General features: G+C 41.3%; 1 protein-coding gene across 1 annotated transcript in view; it reads right to left on the bottom strand.

The window, feature by feature from the left end:
• The window catches only part of RIC8B (RIC8 guanine nucleotide exchange factor B), a 46,191-nt gene extending 31,340 nt beyond the window's left edge, over window positions 1–14,851 (bottom strand). The window contains exons 1-3 of the mRNA XM_054988710.1: window positions 14,644–14,851; window positions 11,109–11,156; window positions 2,848–3,453 (exon numbers count right to left, since the gene is read on the bottom strand). Of these exons, the coding sequence (XP_054844685.1) occupies window positions 2,848–3,453; window positions 11,109–11,156; window positions 14,644–14,721 (732 nt within the window). The 5' untranslated portion in view covers window positions 14,722–14,851. The remainder of the gene's footprint in view (window positions 1–2,847; window positions 3,454–11,108; window positions 11,157–14,643) is intronic.
• Window positions 14,852–20,143: the final 5,292 nt, after the last annotated feature.

The raw sequence follows: 20,143 nt of genomic DNA, 5'->3' as shown, positions 1-20,143 counted from the left end.
GCTAACATGGATGTTGTTGTCGATCCCCTGGTTGACCTCTGAAATGAGGAAATCACCCAGGCAATTGACATGATCACACCCAGGTATTTTCCCTCAGGGGTAAGAGCCCTGGAAGCCCCTTGGTTTACTGAGGGGCTGCAGATGGTGAAAAGACAAGGGAAACGGCTAGAGTAACAGCAGAGAAAGACTTGGGATGAATCTGACAAGGCACAGGCTAGAGCTTATTTCAATGCCTACTGTGTGGTGATGATGACAACAAAGAAACAATATTTCTCCACCACCACTGCATTTGCACAGTGTAGACCTCTCAAACTCTTCTGGGTGGTCGGTGGCCTACAGGGTTCCAGACTAAAGGAGGAGGTGGACTGCTCTGCAGTCCATTGCAACCATTTCACTAAACATATTGCAGATAAAATATCTCCCATCCATTACAACTTGGGACTCCACATTAGCAGTGACAGTGGGCCCAGGTTGCTGATTTTCCCATTTGAATGGGATACCTTTCAGGTTGTCCAGTCTGATATGGACTAGATGCTTGGAAGTTTGAGACCTACCACCTGTTTGTATGACCTTGCCCATCCTGGCTGCGAGAGAGTAAATGCCTCCCTGCGAGAGAGTTGGTCACTCCTGATTTTAAGCAAGCTATGGGGCGACCACTCATAAGGAAACCCACTCTGGACTCAGGGGAGCTGAATAACTACTATCCTGTCTCAAATATACCATTCTTGAGTATGGTGAATGAATGACTGGTGGGTGGTCAGGGATTTCTGAATGAAGCAGATTGCTTGGATTCATTCCAATTTGCTTTCTGGCCTGATCATGGGACTGAAGTGGCCTTGGTAGTGCTGGTGGATGCCATGCACTAGGAAACTGACAGGGTGTGTGTGACAGTGATAATTTTCATGGACCTCTTGGTGACTTTTGATACCGTCAATCATGGTATCCTTCAGGACCACCATTCAGGCACTGTATTGCGGAGGTTTCAGTTCTAACTAGAAGGTAGGTTTCAAACTGTGGTACTGGGGGACTGCTGCTCTGCCCCTTGGTCTCTGAGGTTCTGCAAGGTTCCATCTTATCCCTCATGGTTTTTCAACATCTATGTAAAGTTCTGGGAGAGGTCATACAGAAATTTGGGCCAAGTTGCAACCAATATGCAGATGACACTCAGCTCTATCATGTGCATCCAGCAGATCCCAGGGAGGCTATGGAAACTGAACAGGAAGCAGTTCTGGAATGGATGAGGGCTAACAAATTGAAACTTAATCTCAACAAAACAGAGGTGCTACTGGTGGGGAAGAAGATCTAACCCAGCAATTAGGATATTTCCCATTGTATATGGGGTTGAACTCCCCCTAAAGGAACAGGTTTGTAACTTGGGAGTGCTCCTGGACCGAGAATTCCTGTTAAACAGGTGGCAGCAGTGGCCAGAGGTGTCTTTTACTAGCTTTGGCTGGTGAGCCAACTGCAATCCTTCCTGAATGGAAAAGAGCTTGCCACTCTAGTGCACACCCTGGTAACATTTAGATGAGATTACTGCAATATGTTCTATGTGAGGCTGCCTTTGAAGACTGTCCAGAAGCTACAGTTCATATAGAATGCTGTGGCCAGAATGTTGACTGAAGTAGGTCATAGGGCCCATGCCACTCCACAATTGGCTCCCAATTTGTTTCTCGGCCCAATGAAAGGTATTGGTATGACTTTTAAAGCCCTGTATGGTTTGGGGCCAACACACCTTAAGAACCACATTCTCCCATATGAACCTATCCATCCACTCCAGGCATCCTCAGAGGCTCTGCTTTGAGCAGCCTTAACATCTAAAAGGGTAGCAAGCCAAGAAAGGGGCTTCTCAGTCATGGTGCCAGCACTTTGGAACTTCCTCCCCAGGAGATTTACCTGTCTCCTTCTGCTACAGTGGGTGAAAACTTCTTGGTTCTGTTTGACACTCCTGCTCCCTGGTGTTATGTCTGCTTATATGTTTTGACTGAATTACTGCATATACACTTGATTTTCAATATTGAAGAGTTTTAATGGTTGCTGTTTGCTGCACTGGGGACCCTATTTGGATGGAAAGCTGATATAGAAATATTTTAAATAAATTTTGGCATGTCTTACTTAGATAAGGTACTATACTGCTGCAAGTTGTTACTGGAGTAAAGGTAGTAGGAATGAATCTGCCCTGAATGTATACTTGCACTACCCAGTTTTGCTTAGGGAGATAAGAAAGTACCACAAGAATTCAATTTGAATCAGCAGACTAGGATCTTATCCATTATTAAGTTAATGGGGGAGGAGTGCCTAGTCACTGCTCTTCCATCTAAGACCACCACTTCTTCTGGGGCTGCCCTCGGCCATCTGCTATGCCCGTATACAGACTCCCAATATTTGGCCTGCTCCTGGACTATTTTAATGATTTAAAAAAATATTATTGATTTTATGTATTTGTGATTTTAATGTATTTTTAATGTTGTTAGCCACCCTGAGCCCATCTGTGGGGGCGGGGTATAAATTGAATAAATAAATAAAATAAATAAACAGATTTCTACCCAGCAAGAAGATCTGCACGTGGCGATGGATCATATAACCTTAGCTGCATGGCAGGTTTTATTGTCCTATATTGGAACTTGATACTTGAAACCAAATGGAAGTTCTCAAGACACTCTTTGAACTTGAACTTGAGTGGAATTTTTTTGAAATTCATGCAGCACTGTCATTGGGACCAACTCAGCCACAAAATTTCAACACAGGCTATCCTGACTAGTGTTGCAACAGAGATACAGGAAAATCATCTTAACCATAACCTCTGGCAGAAAAATAAATCTGGTCAGAGTATTTCAGCTCCAAACTTACCTCACTGTGTACATTCCAACTGTCAAGAGTTACATTAAAGAGTGCTTTCAGTGCTTCAATCGCACAATCTGTCTCTTGCTGTGACAGGGGTGACATTTCATCATCAGCTGTGATGTATTTATCTGTCCATCTTATGCTAAATGCACTTTCCAAGGCCTGCGTCAACAGTGGCAATCCCTGGAGATCATAACGCAACTGTGACCTAATATCTGTATGCAGAAGGGAAAGGAGGAAAAGGAGGCGTAAATCAAAGCATTTTATGTCCTCAACAAATTGTTGGTTCTTGCACTTTTTCAGGAGATTGCAAAGCATAGCTGCCAGGTTCAGTTCCAGACTGAGTTTCTGAGCGGCTGGACTATTAAAAACAATGTTACAGAGGCATTTTAAAGCTTCCACTATGACAGGGAAGTCAGTCACGTCCTCCAATGAATCCTCCAGAGCATCCAGCTTCGCCAGCTTCATCAATATCTGCATGTTTTCCTTGGTTGTTACAGGTACTAAAACCTTCTTGTCTCTCGAGAGAATACGAAGAGCTTCCAGACAGGCAACTCTACATGAGGTTTTTATATCTTTGTCCAGAAGATGTAATATTCCTTCACATAGTTGCTGCATGTACAAAGGGAAGGGAGAGAGAGAGAGAAAGAAATATTTTAGGATTGTGTTCTAGTCTGAATAACACACACATGCTCCTCTTTAACTCTCTTTAAAATATTTAGCTTATACCATGTACGGATCATCAGGTTTTCAAAATAACAACAACAACAACATTCAATTTATATACCGCCCTTCAGGACAACTTAATGCCCACTCAGAGTGGTTTACAAAGTATGTTATTATTATCCCCACAACAAAACACCCTGTGAGGTGGGTGGGGCTGAGAGAGCTCCTGGAAGCTGTGACGGACCCAAGGTCACCCAGCTGGCTTCAAGTGGAGGAGTGGGGAATCAAACCTGGCTCTCCAGATTAGAGTCCCATGATCTTAACCACTATACCAAACTGGCTCTCAAAATAAATCAAAATAAATCATGCTTGATTCACATAATAAATCATTCCTATGAAAGCAAAAGAGTATCATAGCCTCTCACTTGTATATTAGCTTCTAGTTTCCCAAACATTTAAGACATCAAATACTTGCCTAACTGTCACACAAACTATCTTTCTAGTAAAGAGGATGCAGTCACAAGATTTCAAAAAATTAATCTGCACAAACTTGCAGCTAACTTCTTCATAACACAATTTCTTACTCCTTCAGCTATTCAGTACTTTCATATGAATGCCAACATTTATTTCAAGGACTTATCACCAATTTAAAGATGAAGGAATCCATGACACTGAACAGTGGTTTTGAAACTGCAGTCTAATAAGATGACCCACTAACAAATTTAGCACTATGTGGCCATCATGAAATAAAAGCAGTCTCCCAAAATATTCCCCAGAGATACACAATTGAACTTGCTTCGTTTTGCCTGTGGTACTTAGCAAACAGGTCTCTGGGTAGATGGCATATACATTCTCAAAATAAACCAATCTCAATAAGCTCATAGACATTCATCCATCTAAAGGATGGATAACTAGAAGAATGCAGAATGACCCTGTACTGTTCTGTTGGGGGAAACCTAAAAGCAACTTTCTTTATATGGGTGGCATTCAGATGCAACCATAAATCATGGTATGTCATCATAAGGATAAAATCCTCAGGCTCATGCCCTTCCTTTGCAAAACAACTCAGAACTGAAGACTTCCAGATTTTCTAATAGTTTGTTATGTCCCAGCCACAAACAATAATTTCTCTCTTTCCTACAAGCTATGCTCTAAAATCCTGGTCTGTACCAAAGAAAAAAAACCCAAATTTTCTGGTTCAAATACAACAGCAGACTATGGATCACTACAAACTAGGAGTATGGGAGCTGGAACCAGAAGACTTCCAAGGCTTTTTTGTTGGAATGACAAATCACGGTTTATTATTGCATTTGAATATAGTCATACTATTGTCAAATGTTTTATCTATACACTCCAGCATAGAAAGATACAGCTGAATTGTGAAGTCCTTTTGCTTTCATTTAGGTAAACTCAGGAAAACAAAGATGATAAGTAACATGGTAGAGTTAATCTACATTTTTTCTCCTTTAAAAACAGACACAATTAGGAAGTACACATGGAACATCAGAGCAAAAAATGTCAAATTACCCAGCCAAAATACTTTAAAAGGGTCTTATATAGCTCATTGTACAAGACCACTAGTAGTCTCCAGTACTTTGGCCTCACTGAGGATTATTTGCCAAAGTACACAATGTTCCTAGTCTACCAAACAAATGATAATTGGCATCATGTCATGCTGCCTTCTCTTGGCCTGGTTTAAGATTGTGTAGTTCATTATGTCTTTTGACCCAGGGCCTTCTCAAGATAAAATTCTCAGCTGATTTTAATTAAGCCCTCCATAGGGGGCCCCTGAGATAGGCATTTAAAAAAAATTTATTGAATTCAATCTAGTTCTACAGCTTTTCATTGGGCAGGATGATTATAATCAAATCAATGGGAAACCCTAGAATAAAGTAGTCCATAAATAAGCTGCTTACCCCACTCTCTATAACTCATACAATCTCTTGTATGGGCCAACAACATTCCTACTGGTGCCTGTCTAGAGAGCAGAACAAGTTATCATCCACTGGAGACTAGCTGAAATCTTAGTTGCAAGCAACCCTTAAGGATAGAAATTGCTATTAAAACTTTCCATGAATTGGCAAGAGATAAGACAGCACTTATACTCAACATATGGATGAGCAAATTCCTTCATGTGGTTGGGATGCCATGCCAGCTGTAGCCTTTCCAGGGTCCATAACAAGCCCAGCTAAGCTAGTGTAGGTCTATCAGGAAGAAATTACAAGAATACTCTGACAAACAAAGATGGATTTTGCCAGGACGTACAGCTGAACAAAAATTAGTACTATAATCCAGCTTCAAGAATTTGAAAGGGTTAAATTAAGACAGGAGCTTTTTTTAAAAAAGAAAAAAAAACACATTTCAAGCTTTCTCCTTACTATTTCTGTGCCAAAGAGATTTATGTTTACAAGTTATGATCACGGTGAAGGAAGAACGTTTAAAGTTTGTGATAACCACATAGGAATTATTGGGGGGGGGTTAGTAGCAAAGAAAATTAACGATGCCAAATACCTTTTGTTGGCTGTTCCTAAGGAGAAATTAAGAATTTAACATCAAAGAGAATTTGAGCCATCCTAATTTAAGTTTCAGATTCATTCACTAGCAGTGCAATCCTAAACAAATTACACTCTTCTAAGCATACTGACTTCAATGGGCTTGAAAGGACATAATGCTACTCAGGAATAGCAAGTCTGCAAAGTATATACCTTGTTGCAACTAGAGACACTGACAAAGTGTGTACTCCTATGGATTAGACTACAAAAATCAGCAGCATGAAATACAAATCTTCAAAGCAAGGCAAGTTTCCTAGTGGCTTAATTTTTCCCTGGTAAATCTGAACCAGCAAATTCCCCTGATCCAGCCCCATTCCAGATTATCTTCCCTTTTGACTGGAAGTGACATGGTACCAGTGAAAGACATCTAAAAGCTGCATGAATTTTGCTTCCTTGCCTCCACATCACCCCCCAGCTGCAGAGCAGATGTTGCCAGAGAACAGGAGAATTGGAGGGGGGGGGGTCCTAGAACTCTAAGATGCTCTTCATGACATACCATGGAATCTTTGCCACCTGGTTGTTTTTCTATTATTGATTGTATTTGTGGGACCTCTTAATTGTAGTGCTGTTTTTAATTTTAATAAATAATATTTATTGTTGTCTTTAATTGCTTTAGGTCTTGTTTGAGGGAGAGGCAGGATAAAAATCTAAACAATAAACAAATAAACAAATGAGATGCGGCATGGGAGTTCCAAACTGAAAGCCTGGATTGCAGCTTGAATAAAACTAGCTTATCAATGTTTTACTAAAATATGGAAGACGTGAGCTAGGGGAGCTCACCCAAACCTGCTTGCACCTGCATTACCAGAGGCTGGAGGCATTCTCAGGATGCCAGGCCTCCATCTCTCTGTTTTCAGTGCATATTCTCCAGTTACTTTTACTTTCCCAAAGTCAAAAGCCACCAGGCCTAAAAAAACAAAACACTGTCTGGTTATTAATTTCAAAAGTTTATCACTATAATTGGAAGAAATCTGATAGTGCAAATTCCTCTGAAGCAAGAGTTCCACGGAAGCCCTCAGACCACAGAGCAGCAGATGACTTAAAGCCATCCTAAGCAGAACTACGCTATTCTAAGTCCATGGCATCAATCGGCTGTTTAGGAATGCACTGTCAGTCTACCAGGTTGCAGGGAGGAGCAGAGCAACTCTTGGAACAGCATAAAGTTTCTAATTTATAAAGTATTAATTAGAGGCCAACACTGATGGAAAAAGGTTCTTCCACCAAACTTCTTCCAAAGATCACTTTAATTTTGTTGCTAAACAAACACTATTAACAAATGTCTACTTCAGCTGCAATAATACGCCATTATAAAGTTTAATTCTTCCTTTTAGCATTTGCCATTCCATTGCCTTAAACATTCTAACATAGGGCAATGCAGCCATGTTACCTAGGTTATAATATAAAATACTTGGCAGTCATATGATGGCTAAAGATGACAATTTTACAAGTGTACAAGCAATAAGCTAGGGGTGAGACAATCATCACTTGTCAGGATGGTGAAGAAAAGAAAAATTATACTATGCATCAAGCGCAGGTGGGATGAGGAAGACATCTACTGTGATTTTCACTCATCCTCCTGAATGTGATGCCAGTGGTTATTTTAAAAGGACCTGCTTTTAAATAAAATTATCTGACACAAATACAACTATCTTAGAATTTTAAAAGATGGCTTAACAAATCACTCCAGAAACTACTCAGATTCATTGCAATTACCTGCATTAGAGCAACTGCCACAAACTATGACTTCTTTAAAATTAGCCTTGTTGCAAATACCTTTCTCCTAGTACACTAGGAACAGAAGAAATAAGATGCTGCCCTCTTTCCCATGTTCCCAGAGCAAAGTATACCTGATCTTATCCACAGGAAGAAGAGGTGGGGGGGGAGGGTCCCAGGCAACAGAGATGCTTTTCAAAATTAATCTCCCATCTCCATCCCTGTGCAGGGCTACCATATATAGCTCTGATGCTAGTTCCCAAACGCACAACATAGTCACCATTTACCATTTTACCTGCTTTCTAAAACTTCAAGCCACATTAGAATAACAAACTACTACCATAATACAATTGATGTACAACTGCAGTAATTCTTTATTTAAAATAAATGTATATCCTACTCCTTAACCTGAAGATTTCTATATCAGCCAACATAAGCTGCTGTAGTTCCGTGGTTAAGTGGCTGCAAATCAGCACTCTGCTGGTTTGAATCCCACTACTGCCATGAGCTCAGCAGGTGGCCTTGGGTAAGCCACTTCTCTCAGCCCCAGTTCCCCAGCTGTATTGTAGGGATAATAACACTAACTTTGTTCACAACTCTGAGTGGGGCAGTCTAGAAGGGCAATATATAATCTGTCTAGAAGAGCAATATATAAGCACAGGTGTTATTATGTTAAAACAATTCATTCAAAAATAGTAATTTCTTATAAAAATATAAAACACAACCTAGCATCTAAGAATGACCACCTACCCAGGAGGGAGGAGAAAAAATAAATCAACCAAAGCCTGGGAAAACAATGTTTTTATTTGGTGCATAACACTGGAATCCTCACACACTTTCCTGGGAGTAAGCCCCACTGAATAGACCTGCTACAGATTCTGAATAGACCTGCTACAGATTGTGCTCCAAAGGGTAGGTACCAGACAAAAAAGCTGTGCTACGGCCATGTTACAGCTGAAGTGCCACTACAGAGAAGGTTCTAGTGGTCACATACTTTACTGCATGTATAGCAGGGCCTCAGAAGATGACTGATGCTGCCCAGGAGGTTTATAGGGAAGCAAGCGATTCCCTGGCTCCAGATCCATTTAGGCTTTAAGATAATAACCAGTGCTGTGAACTGTGCTAGGAACTGAATAGGCAGTTAGAGTAAACTGGAAAGATGCTGGCATTGCTTGCCAGTTATCTTGCTGCCGCATTCTGTACCAACTAAAGAGTGTTCAAACTCAGAGCCATGTAGAGCTCAATGCAGAATCCAGATGGGATGTGATTAAATCGTGAATAATAACATTAACATAACATTCAATTTATATTTGATTAATAATTGTGATGCATTCCTACCCAAGAAACAATGTAGTTGGTGCACCGACCATGCCACTTAGGAGAAACCCATGTATTGCTCCCTCCCTCCCAAAACCGCAAAATTGCCCTTTCTGGGATTTTCCATTCCCTAGTTGGAAGCATTATCCACCAACAGTACTCCAGTTTCGTCCAAATAGTTATGACACTGTTGACGTCAATACAATCATCTTCACTCATGAAATGGTATAATAACTAATCGTGTGAATCTCTCTTATTTCCAGGATCCATCCAGACCTAGAACATGTCACTATTTTTGAAGTCTCAAATAATCTCAAAGGCCATACTACAAACTATGTGTGACACTGAGGATCTGTGGTAGAGCACAAAAAAGCAGCCATGGTGTAGGGTGAGGAGATAACACTTTATCCCAGTGTTGTCTGATGTCCGTCCCATCAAAAATGCCCCTTCACACAGCCTGCTTTGTCCTAGTAGTTGCAGACAATGCATATATCTGTTTTTTCTCCTACTGTAGCTTAAAGTAGCCCATTTTTCAATCACAGAAATTGCATAGGACAAATGGCATTCATTCAAGGTGAGCCACATTAGCAAATTATCATTAACCAAAAGAGCCATGTGACTGCTATATGCCCTGTGTGTCGCCCTACTGAACACACATACAATAAGATATGAGTATTAATATTACATGTATAACTATAAGCTTTTAAATTACCAGAGTATCTTTGAACCTGCAGGGTTGTCCCTCCTTACCCCCACTGAACCTCAGCCAGTCCTAGAATGAAAGGAAGGGCTTGCAAGTCAGATTTATGACATGCAGTAGTGTGCAAGCTTTCAAGTTCCCTAGAACTCTTTATTAGGCTGCATGTTAAAAGATTAATGCTTCTTGATGTTAAAAGTACCCTTCAAAATGAACTCTGAGGTTGCAAGAGACAGGATGGTTAAACTTTCTCTGTGCTAAATGGAAACTGCCAACCACAAGGCCCACTGGGAAACAGCCTCAGCCCACTTTCTTGAAAAATAGGGCAGTTGCCACATTGAAGAATAGTGCTCAGATGGCTCCCAAGCCACTGAGTATCACTGGCACAGAGGAAGAGTTAAATGCCTATTTCTCAAATGCCATAGCCTATGTCTGTATTCCCTCCCACTTGCTTTTTGCATCTTAATTAAATGTCAGGGACCTAATCATGAATCCTTTATTATCATATAGAGCCTGTATTTGGATGTCTTTCAAAATGTTTATTTCAAAAGTTTTTACAAACTATGCAATGAAAAAAGAAAAGTCATATTACAAACTAGAATTCCACTTCTGACAGTTTCCAAGGGAACAGATAGGTCCTACTGACATCATATCCCTGTACAGTATCATCTCAAGTATAAACAAAAAATGTTGCTTCAAGTGCTTAACATCTCCAGAACACATTCTACAAACTGCAGCTTCCACTTAAGTAACTGTCTCCATATTTTCTCTTTATGCTCTGCTATCATGACAAATGCACCCTGTGCATTCCAGTAGGTACACTGGAATGTACAGAGTGTCCCTGAAAGAGGGACAAGTCTGCATACAGCATGAAAAAGTGTGTTCACCTCGACAATGCAGTTAACAAAAAAGACAAAACTTGCTGGGATTCCCATTTATCAACATAATGTATGTATGTATAAAGCATAGATCACGGTCTTCACTATGTTCAAGGAAACTCTAAAACAAAAAATGGTAAATATCCATCCCTGTTATCTAGAGTTTTTTTTATTATAGCCATATAAACAAAAGACATTCTGAAAGAATAACAAAAGTTTCTATATTGTCATGTTATGATTTATTCTGGATAAGAGAAAGAAGCTCTCCTCCATTACAATTTTCCACGAGTTCAGTTTATTTTAAGGACAATTATAGTTTTAGGTATAGGAAAACGAGACAAATATACCACACACCCTGTCTAGAAAGCACACATTACACTGCATTATTCAGAGATGAAAGAAAACAAGCACATGGCCTCTGAAACTGAACTTTAATACACTTACCTTTCTTTTCTCTTCATCAGAAGGCTCAAATTTGAAGGTGGCCCTATTCTGAAGAAATAAACAAGATTTAAAATAAACGTTAAAATAAACGTAAAAATGTGTCAGTAGTTTTCTAATCTAGTTTGCATGTGCTGTTTTATCAGAATAAGCTTTATGACAGCATCCAAAGCAAGTAACAGAGCATAATCCTATATGTACTTCAGTTTTAGGGGGGTTTCCTCATATTTCTGCAAGAACAGAAATAAACTAGCTACTCATTCCTTGACTGGAATGATATTTGATGATTTCATTACACTTTATTTTGAAATTATGGTCAATCTAATGCCTATTTAATTTATTTACTTCTTTTATACCCCACTATATTCCAATGGGGATCCAAACCAATTTACATCATTCTTCTCCATTTTATCTTCACAACGACTTCTAATTAAGTTGCTATCCAAGCATCCAAGCATTCATCCCCAGGGATTTTATCTTTACTGTTTTGGAATTTTTATCCACAGAAATTACATTTATCGACACAGGGTGCTTGACAAGAAAGCAGGGATGACCACTATTTTAGTTGGCTTTTTCAAAAAAGTAGACAAACTCAAGGAGGACGTATTTATCATTTGTTATTAGTCAAGATAACCAAAGGAAAACTTTACGCTTGGGGACAGCATGCCCTGAATGCCTATGGACAAACTATGGAGAAGTCACCATCAAGCCCAGTCTGTGAGATTCCAGAGGTATTTGGTTGGCCACTGTTTGAGAAAGTGTGCTGGACTGGTCTGCTCCAGCAAGGCAATTCTTACATAATTAAAGGGAAACTTAGGTTCTGGAATTGTCCTGGTTTATTGTAGTCACAACATTTGTGCCCAGCATTGTCTTTAACAGATGTGATAGACAAAGGCCAGCAACACTCATAATGGATAACTAGAGGCTATTATTGAGGTCATCTTCATCATTCAACTGTGATCCATGGAAGTATTCTGCTAAGTACAAAATGCAGGACCAAGTATGTGACTGGAGCATATTTCACTGGTGTTATGTTACACATGAGTAAAGTACTTGGCTGACGATAGGGTTATGCAAATGTCTTCACACTTTAGAACCATTTCACACATTACACACCATTGTTCAATATGGCACTCTTGGTTATCCTAGCATTCTCTGTACATGTTTTCAAACATCCAGCAGTGAAATCCTAAGCAGAGTTATGCACTTCTAATTCCACTGGAGTCAAAGGGCTTAGAACAATGGACCTGTGCTTACAATTGTGCTGTAAAAGATGCATTGTGCAATGAGGGCCATAAAACAGCTGCAGAGCATCAAGTAGTTGGAGCAGTAGAACATTGAAGCTATAGCTTTAGTAATTAGCCAAGGCCTATTTCATCAATAGACATATGCTGGATTGTGGCCTTAGTAACCAAAGCACAAAAATTCCTACAGATACTGCATATGATAGTCAACATCTATTCATTCCTTACTCCATCTATTCATTCTTGACTCAAATGTTCAACTTATAAGGATAATGTGTCAGCATTATATGCAAGGTATACTCTCTGACTCAGAAGTAAATGGATATTCCTACTGAAATATTCAGTAATGGGAGAATGGCTATATCAACGGCCTTCAAATATAATACACAAGAAGGACAACAGTTTATTCTTCATATAATTGTGTTTGCTGCTTTTCCTCTTTGTTTATTTTTTAATTAATATTTTAATTTTGACTGCAAGCTACATTGCGGGGGGGGGGGATTGAAACAGAAGCAGCTCAGGTCAGAAGCGTTTTAAAGCAAACATTTAAAACTGCTTTCTGGAATTACCATTATTTTTTGGCACAAGCTATAGTATGAATCATGATCCTAGCCAGCTAGGATTTATGTACATAAAAAGTGCAAACAGCTTGCTTTAAATAAGATTTTTAAGCATCATCACAACATACTAGAAAACAATGTAGATCAGTGGAACAGTGTTGCCATAGCTGACACACCAGTAACTAAGCAACCACCCTGCGGGCCAGCTGAAGCTTCAAAAGGTAGCGTTGTGTAGAGCATTTTACCCAAAGGATGCCAGGAACAAGGATGCTCAATGGGCCAAGACACAACATAGAGAAACAAACAGCTGTCTAACCTAGCAAATGTCAGATTTTGCTTTCAGGTTTTGACACTGCTAGAGAATACTGAAAAATCCCCTACCATTAGCTTCTAGTGGGAAGATTAGTACATCAGGTGCTCACTAGTTTAAAAGATGTTAATTTTTAAAAGGATTTCATGCCCTGTACTCTACACAGCCTAACACATATATCCCTTAACCCCAGCCAACCACGTTCTTATCTATAGAACTGAATAAGCACTGCTGTATGTATTTGTTTCAGATGCATTTGTACACTGAAATAACAGTGTAACTATACAAGACATGCGGTAGACTAAAAGTATCACATCAGAAAATAGTGCATGAGGGATCAAGGCCTACTCTTGAGAAGAGCAGAGAACAAGGCTGAGATAAGTACTAAAAATTAAAAAAATGATGGTTTGTAGGTAGTGATGGTTTGTAGGTAGTGATACACCCAGAAGGACTGGAGGGCGGGGACAGAGAAAGAAGGCAAATCCACGTAAAAGGAAATCGTAAAAATGCTTTTCATAAAAAATGATGCCAAAACTGCATGTGCTGTGGTGGGGGGTGGGGCACAGTGGAGAATGCTGCAAGCATTATAAGTAATAACTGGACAAAGAAGGAGGCAGCACAATGCTTAATGTACAGACAGTAGGACAGGAGGGGGGAAAAACTGAAGCTGTTTTCCCTCAGAGGGCCTTACTATAAGCCCACTGAACCCTTGGCCTCAGGCACACCAGAAGTCTTCCCAAGGGTCCAAGCTGCAAAGGCAGATTTACCCATGAGATTGCTAAACCTGAGTTCACTTAAAAGTTCATGGAACAATGGAACCCCAAGGCTGAATAGAGACATAGGATTCTTATCAAGAGCAAGATGAAGTCCAGTACCACCTTAAAGACCAGCTAGATTTCTACTGGCCTCAAAGCTTGTTTTTCAACTGCAGACCAACACTGCTACCCACCTAAAATTATCTCACTACAGGTGTTGATTACTGCCCTAATCAAGCTACGTTGTGTCTTTACATCCTGCTCCCCTTCTTTGCTTCACCCCGCCCACCTCCTGACTGGAATGTAAAGGCTCAGAAATCTCCTGGTATCTGAAGAAGGGAGCTTTGATTCTCTAAAGCTTACACTCTAAAACATCTTGTTGGTCTCTAAGGGGCCGCTGGACCCAAATCCAACGGTCCTGCAATTCCCTATAGGTTCTGAGGCACAACAAAGGCGCCCCATGCTGCGCCAGCAGCAACGCTCAATAAGAAGGAAGCTCCTAGCGTCGACCTGAAAGCAAAATGGGCGACGCCCACTCGCCTGAAGAGAAGCTTGTCAGGCGTTAAAATGCCGAGGGAGCGCGCGCAGAGAGCACGTTCGGGGGACAAGGGGGGGGGAGGGGATGCTACCGTTAAAAGGGGCGTGGCGAGAAGGGCCCCTGCTTTTTACCTGCTCGTTGAAGCGGCTCAGAACGCCCTCAGCGCCATCTCGCCCTCGGACCGCCACCAGCGCAGCTTCCAACGCCATTCCTCAGCGAGGCGCGGGCAGGCGGCCTCCCCGCCACTACGTCCTATTCTAACGGTAACGATGCTCGGCTGCCACTCCCTTTCCCTGACCCCTCTACCTTTCACCTCGACTGACGCCACGGCCAGCCCAGTAACCAGGCCCCCCTCAGAACGGCAACGCCTGTTCTCGATTGGCTGGAGGAGGTTGACAGAGGAGGGCGTGTCGCTTCCTATTGGCTCGGCTCTGTTTACCTCAGGCGGAGAAATAGGCGTGGGGGCTGGTAGGAGAGACTACACTTCCCAGTGAAGCGAGGAAGCTCTTCTGGGCGGGGAGGGATGTTTTGTTATGTGCAGTGCATTATGGGGCATGTAGTCTTCGAAGCCAAGGTGCTTGAGTCGCTCCTTGTCGTTAGTCTGTTGCACAGACTGGATGCGGGTCTCAGCGTGCTTGCAGGTCTTGCTTAGAGGTCGATAAGCCACTTGGCACGTTGCGAATGGAAATTGTCGCGTGGGATAGTCAGGAACGCTGTATTGTGGGTAGACTTGTTGGTCCATTAGGAATGGGTGAGGGGAGCCCAAACACCACAATGGTGTCCAGCAGCTACATATAATTGCCTATAAATAAGAGTCTTGTGTTAAAACTGGCAGAATTTTATTCCACCAATAAACTTTCGTGGACATTTTCAGTGTGGAAGTCTGCCAGAGTTTCGTCCTTTTGCTTTAAAAAAAAATCCCTTAGAAGTGCGTGTTATTTCCAGCCTCCAGGTGATGGCTGGAGAGCTCCCGAAATTACAATTGATCTCCAGACCACAGAGGAAATGGAGAAATGGCTCCTGTGGAGGGTGAACTATATGACCTACCCAGCTGAGGACCCTGGCCTCCTCAGGCTGCACCCCCAATCGCCAGGAATTTCTCAGTCTGAAGCTGGCAACCCCAACTAGCGTTAAACTCTAAACATGCACCTTCTTTAGAAGAGAAGCAAGTCGCGTAGCTCCTTAAAAACCAACAAGATTTTCTGGACTAAGAGAGCTTTTATTCTGGAAAGCTCATACCCAGAAAGTCTAGTTGGTCTTTAAGGTACTACTGGACTTGAATCTTGATCTGCAACTGCAGACCAACACAGCTGCCCACCTGAAAACTAACCTTTTAGAAGAGTAGTCAGAGGTGGCATTTCCAGAGTGAATTTGGTTCCAAGGAAGCAGCTTTATTCATGCATTAGACACATGCATGTCTAATGTACACATCATCTGAGCACTCCACCTAACAGTTGTTTCTTGATGAAGATATATGGCTCACTCACGTGCTAGTTTAATCTGAACCATTTGTGAGACTAGAAAGTGAAGTCTTACTGTGCTTTCCACTCTTCTGTTGTTCAAGACCTTTGATGGTAAAGCATAATACCCTCAGATGGATCTAATTTGCAGGAGTTCCTCAAAAAACAAAAAAGAGAATTGTTGGGGGATGGTTTGGAAGGTATCTGATGAAAAGAATTGCATCTGCTGCAGGAAGAGTAATTCTATGGCTTCTTTGGATTCCGAACTCTGTGTAAAGACATACTTTTCTTCAGTGAACCATCAACGTTTCCTAAGGAGAAAGCAATAGGGATTAGCAGGTAGGCAAGGCCAAAATGGTGGCTATCTAGGCTGTAGTGAAAATTCCTGTAATACAGCTACATTATATGTATTCGTAGGACACATTAGTTCCCCTACAGTATAATTGCTTACACAGCAATCTTCCTGGGAAAGGGCGCTCTGACACTTGCCTTATAACCTAATTTTTTTTTTTTGCTGCCAAGTTGCAGCTGACTTTTGGTGGCTCCCTCGGGATTTCAAAGCAAGAGACATTCAGAAGTGGTTTGCCATTTGACTGCCTCTGCATAGCAACCGTCTACCATCCAAGTACTAATCAGGGCCGACTGTTTAACTTCTAAGATCTGATGAGACTGGACTCGCCTGAGCTATCCAGGTCAGGGCATAGCTTAGCTTACCCATGTGGAATGCCAGGTGTTATACCTTGAGATAAATTGCTTATGTGTTTATGGCAACCACTGCAGTAATTTGGAATGGTTTCTCCCTGAAAGTAAGGCTAAACTATCCTTTTCCTGAAAGACATAAGCTGGTAGAATCTAGAAGTAAGGTATGGGGAACCTAAGAATAACAAGTCTACAAGAGTTGTATACATTATTTTGATTTGGAATTAGACTTGATGAATGTGTTTATCTTTTGATTATCATCTTTAAGAATGCTACTGTTTCTTCAAGGAGTCCCTGTGCTTAAAATGCTAAAACATTTAATTAGACCACCTACTTCAACTGATGTGCTAACACTTTTTATTAATAAGTATCTTAATTATAATTGAATTATTTCAAATCATAACCAGTAAGACCACACTAGTATCCAGGCATGGATAGAGGCAGGGAGGCCCCTTTGGCAGCTTTGGTTTACTGTAAATCATTCATATTTTGTGCCTTCTGTGGTACTCACCTCAAATTTTTTAGTTGACAAAGAAAGGTGGCATGTAAGTAAAAGCTTTCCCTCTCTGGATAATTGTTCATTCTAGCCAGTGAGGATAAAATAAGTAATGGCTTTGATCTATAAGAAAATCTGATGTAACTGTTAATCATCCCCTCCATAGGCCTTAAGTGTTAGAAATGGCTCTGCCTAAGCACCCATAAGGGATTGAAAGAGGCAACAGTCCCCCAAGTTGAAGGAGGGGACAGGTATGTAACAAAAATGTCATATACCAAGAGCCATGATACATACATCCACCATTGCCTTCACTTGTCCTTCTTTCCCCCATGTCCTATCTGTTCTTTAAAATCCTGCTTTTCAGTTTCTTGAATAGCTTGGAACTATCTGAACTATTTAAAGTTGACTTGATTCAAGAGCTACAGTTTGACCGTCCTGTTGTATATAACAATACCTCCAAAAGAAATACAAGAACAAATGAAAAGGTGCTTTTTGAATGTACAAAGAGTTTAAATCTGATTTCTGAAGGCCGGAGGTTTTGAAGCTTAGACTTCATTTCAAAGGAGGTCTGGCCCTGATGGGAGTCCCCAAGAAGGCACTTGCTCATTCAACAGCAACTGCTTCCATTTTCCGGGAGGGGCTCAGTTCACTTAGTAAGCCTGATGAGCTTATTCATTTCTCTGTCTGATGTTTGACTGCATGACTGAACACACCTTGAGGTCACAATGCTGGGAAACTGCCACTGAAGCGAGGGCTGGAACATTATTTTGGAACAACCAAAATGCTTAGTTTACAAACCTATATTTGTAATATAAATAAAACCATGTGTGTTTGTGTGTGAGGGAACCTGGCGATGCTTTAAAACCTGACCCACAGTGCAGTGGTTTCAAATGGGTTGGTCTTTCTTAAATCTATTTAATAAGTTGCTGAGTGGGCTGATAAGCATTCTTCAGTGATGCATTTAGTTCACACCTTAGGTATCAAGAAAAAATTAAAGACTGAAGCTTGAATGATAGAAAGGAGCAGAATAAATTGCATCTCTGCTTAAAGATCTGACAACCCTTTTCAGATGTACATACCATGAGCTTTCCCCGTATTAGCTAGCTTTATCTAAACCTCTTAAAACAGTGCCTGCTTCAGAATTTCATGGCTTTTGGGGTCAATCAGAACAGAATTGCTGGATCGAAGAAGGTCAGAGGCCATTTTTGTCAAAGGATAGTGACCCTAGAAGCTAGAGGTAGCCTGACAAAAATTGGATTCATTTGAATGAATGTAGTTCTCATTGCTCTGCCCCTGCTGAGTCTCTCTCTCTCTCTCTCTCTCTCTCTTTTTTCTCAGGAAGGTAATGAAAATCCTTCAGAATTGCAGTCTTTTGTGTAAATCTCTCCTTACATATATGGAATCACACTCTTAACACAATTGTCATATACAACTATACCAGAGAGAAAGACAGATAACAATTTTACAGGAGTTAGCTGGGGAGATACGAAAACTTCTAAGGCTGCAATCATATGGACTTTAGTTATGAGTATGTCCATTTGAACATAGTGGAACACTTGAAATATGGTTCTGTTTATGCTTGCTTGTTAGTAAGTTTTGTGGAGACTAGGGGGGCTTTGACATAAATACAGAAGATGAGGTTATGCGTGTGACAGGAAGGAATTATATATATTAACTAGATTTTTGAAAGTCTTGTTTTTCATTTCTGGCTGAGATTTAAATTGCATTTAAGTGAATGTTCATTATATTACATCATAGAAAGTTATTGCTGCCATTCATGATAAGTTTAGTATTTGTTTCTTTTGAAATTAACTGAAATATGCCAACAAATACATTCAGTAACAAACCTTCAAAAATTATGACCAGGGAAAGGGGGGAGGCAGAAAATGGGGACAGACCATCCATGTAAATTGAAAACTGCAAAGCTACCTAGAACTGGGCTCCCTGCCTGCCTCTGGGTTTACTGCAGCTGCACAGCAGATCAGCAGGGCTCTGCTCCCAGCTAGTGGTGGTGGTCAGAGGGCTGACCTTCTTATATAGCTTGAGGGGCCCTTGTGGCCCAAAGATGCTGGGAGGGGTGCTGGAGGATGACTGGCAGGGCAGACAAGACAGGGCCAGATGATGTCAAGATGGTTGAGTGGCAACATCTAGCCAGAGGTTGGGTGGATGGAGATTGTCTGGGCTGCTGGATGTTGAATAACCTCTCACAGCTGGAGGCCAAGGATATCTTAGACTGGCTTCTCTCTGTAACCACAGCCCAAAGTGGGAGAGGAGGACCAAGGTGATCCTCTCTCTACTTGAGGCCACTTGAGGGGGATCAGTGGGGACTAGAGTCATCTGAGATAGTACCTAAGACAAGCCCCACCCCCAGACTTCCCACGGAAACATTAATTATCTAGTTTTTAATCTCTGCTTTGGGGAGGGGCAATTGCTCAGTGCTCACTGGTAGAACATGCTATGGATCCATGCTATGGTAACATCAAGGCTTGACTATTGTAATGCTCTATACACTGGCCTCCCATCTAAGTTAACTAGGAAGCTCCAATTAGTGCAAAATGCTGCAGCTCAATTGTTATCAGGAGCGAGCAGGAGCATGAACATCACTCCCATCCTACAGTCGCTCCACTGGCTACCCATCGTTTACCATGCTCAGTTCAAAGTATTAGTTATTACATACAAATTCTTCATGGCTTTAGTCCGGCATACCTACGGGACCGCCTCCCTCCCTATGTTCCTCCATGGCAGCTTTGCTGATCTGAACAGGGTCTCCTGCAGGTACCAGGCTGCACACAGGTGAAGTCAACAGTAGCCCGTACACGGGCTTTCTCTGTGGTGGCCCCTATCCTGTGGAATGACCTGCCTGAGGAAGTCAGAAGAGCCCCTACTCTCCTGGCTTTCCCTAAACGATGCAAAACCGAACTATTCAAAAAAGCTTTTTACTCAAATGGGAGGGCTGCATTGTAGGGATGGGGTCTC

This window comes from Eublepharis macularius, chromosome 9 (assembly GCF_028583425.1).
Source record: "Eublepharis macularius isolate TG4126 chromosome 9, MPM_Emac_v1.0, whole genome shotgun sequence".
Classification (NCBI taxonomy): Eukaryota; Metazoa; Chordata; class Lepidosauria; order Squamata; family Eublepharidae; genus Eublepharis; species Eublepharis macularius.
Note: the sequence above shows the minus strand (reverse complement) of the source record. Positions and strands in the feature narration are given on the sequence as shown.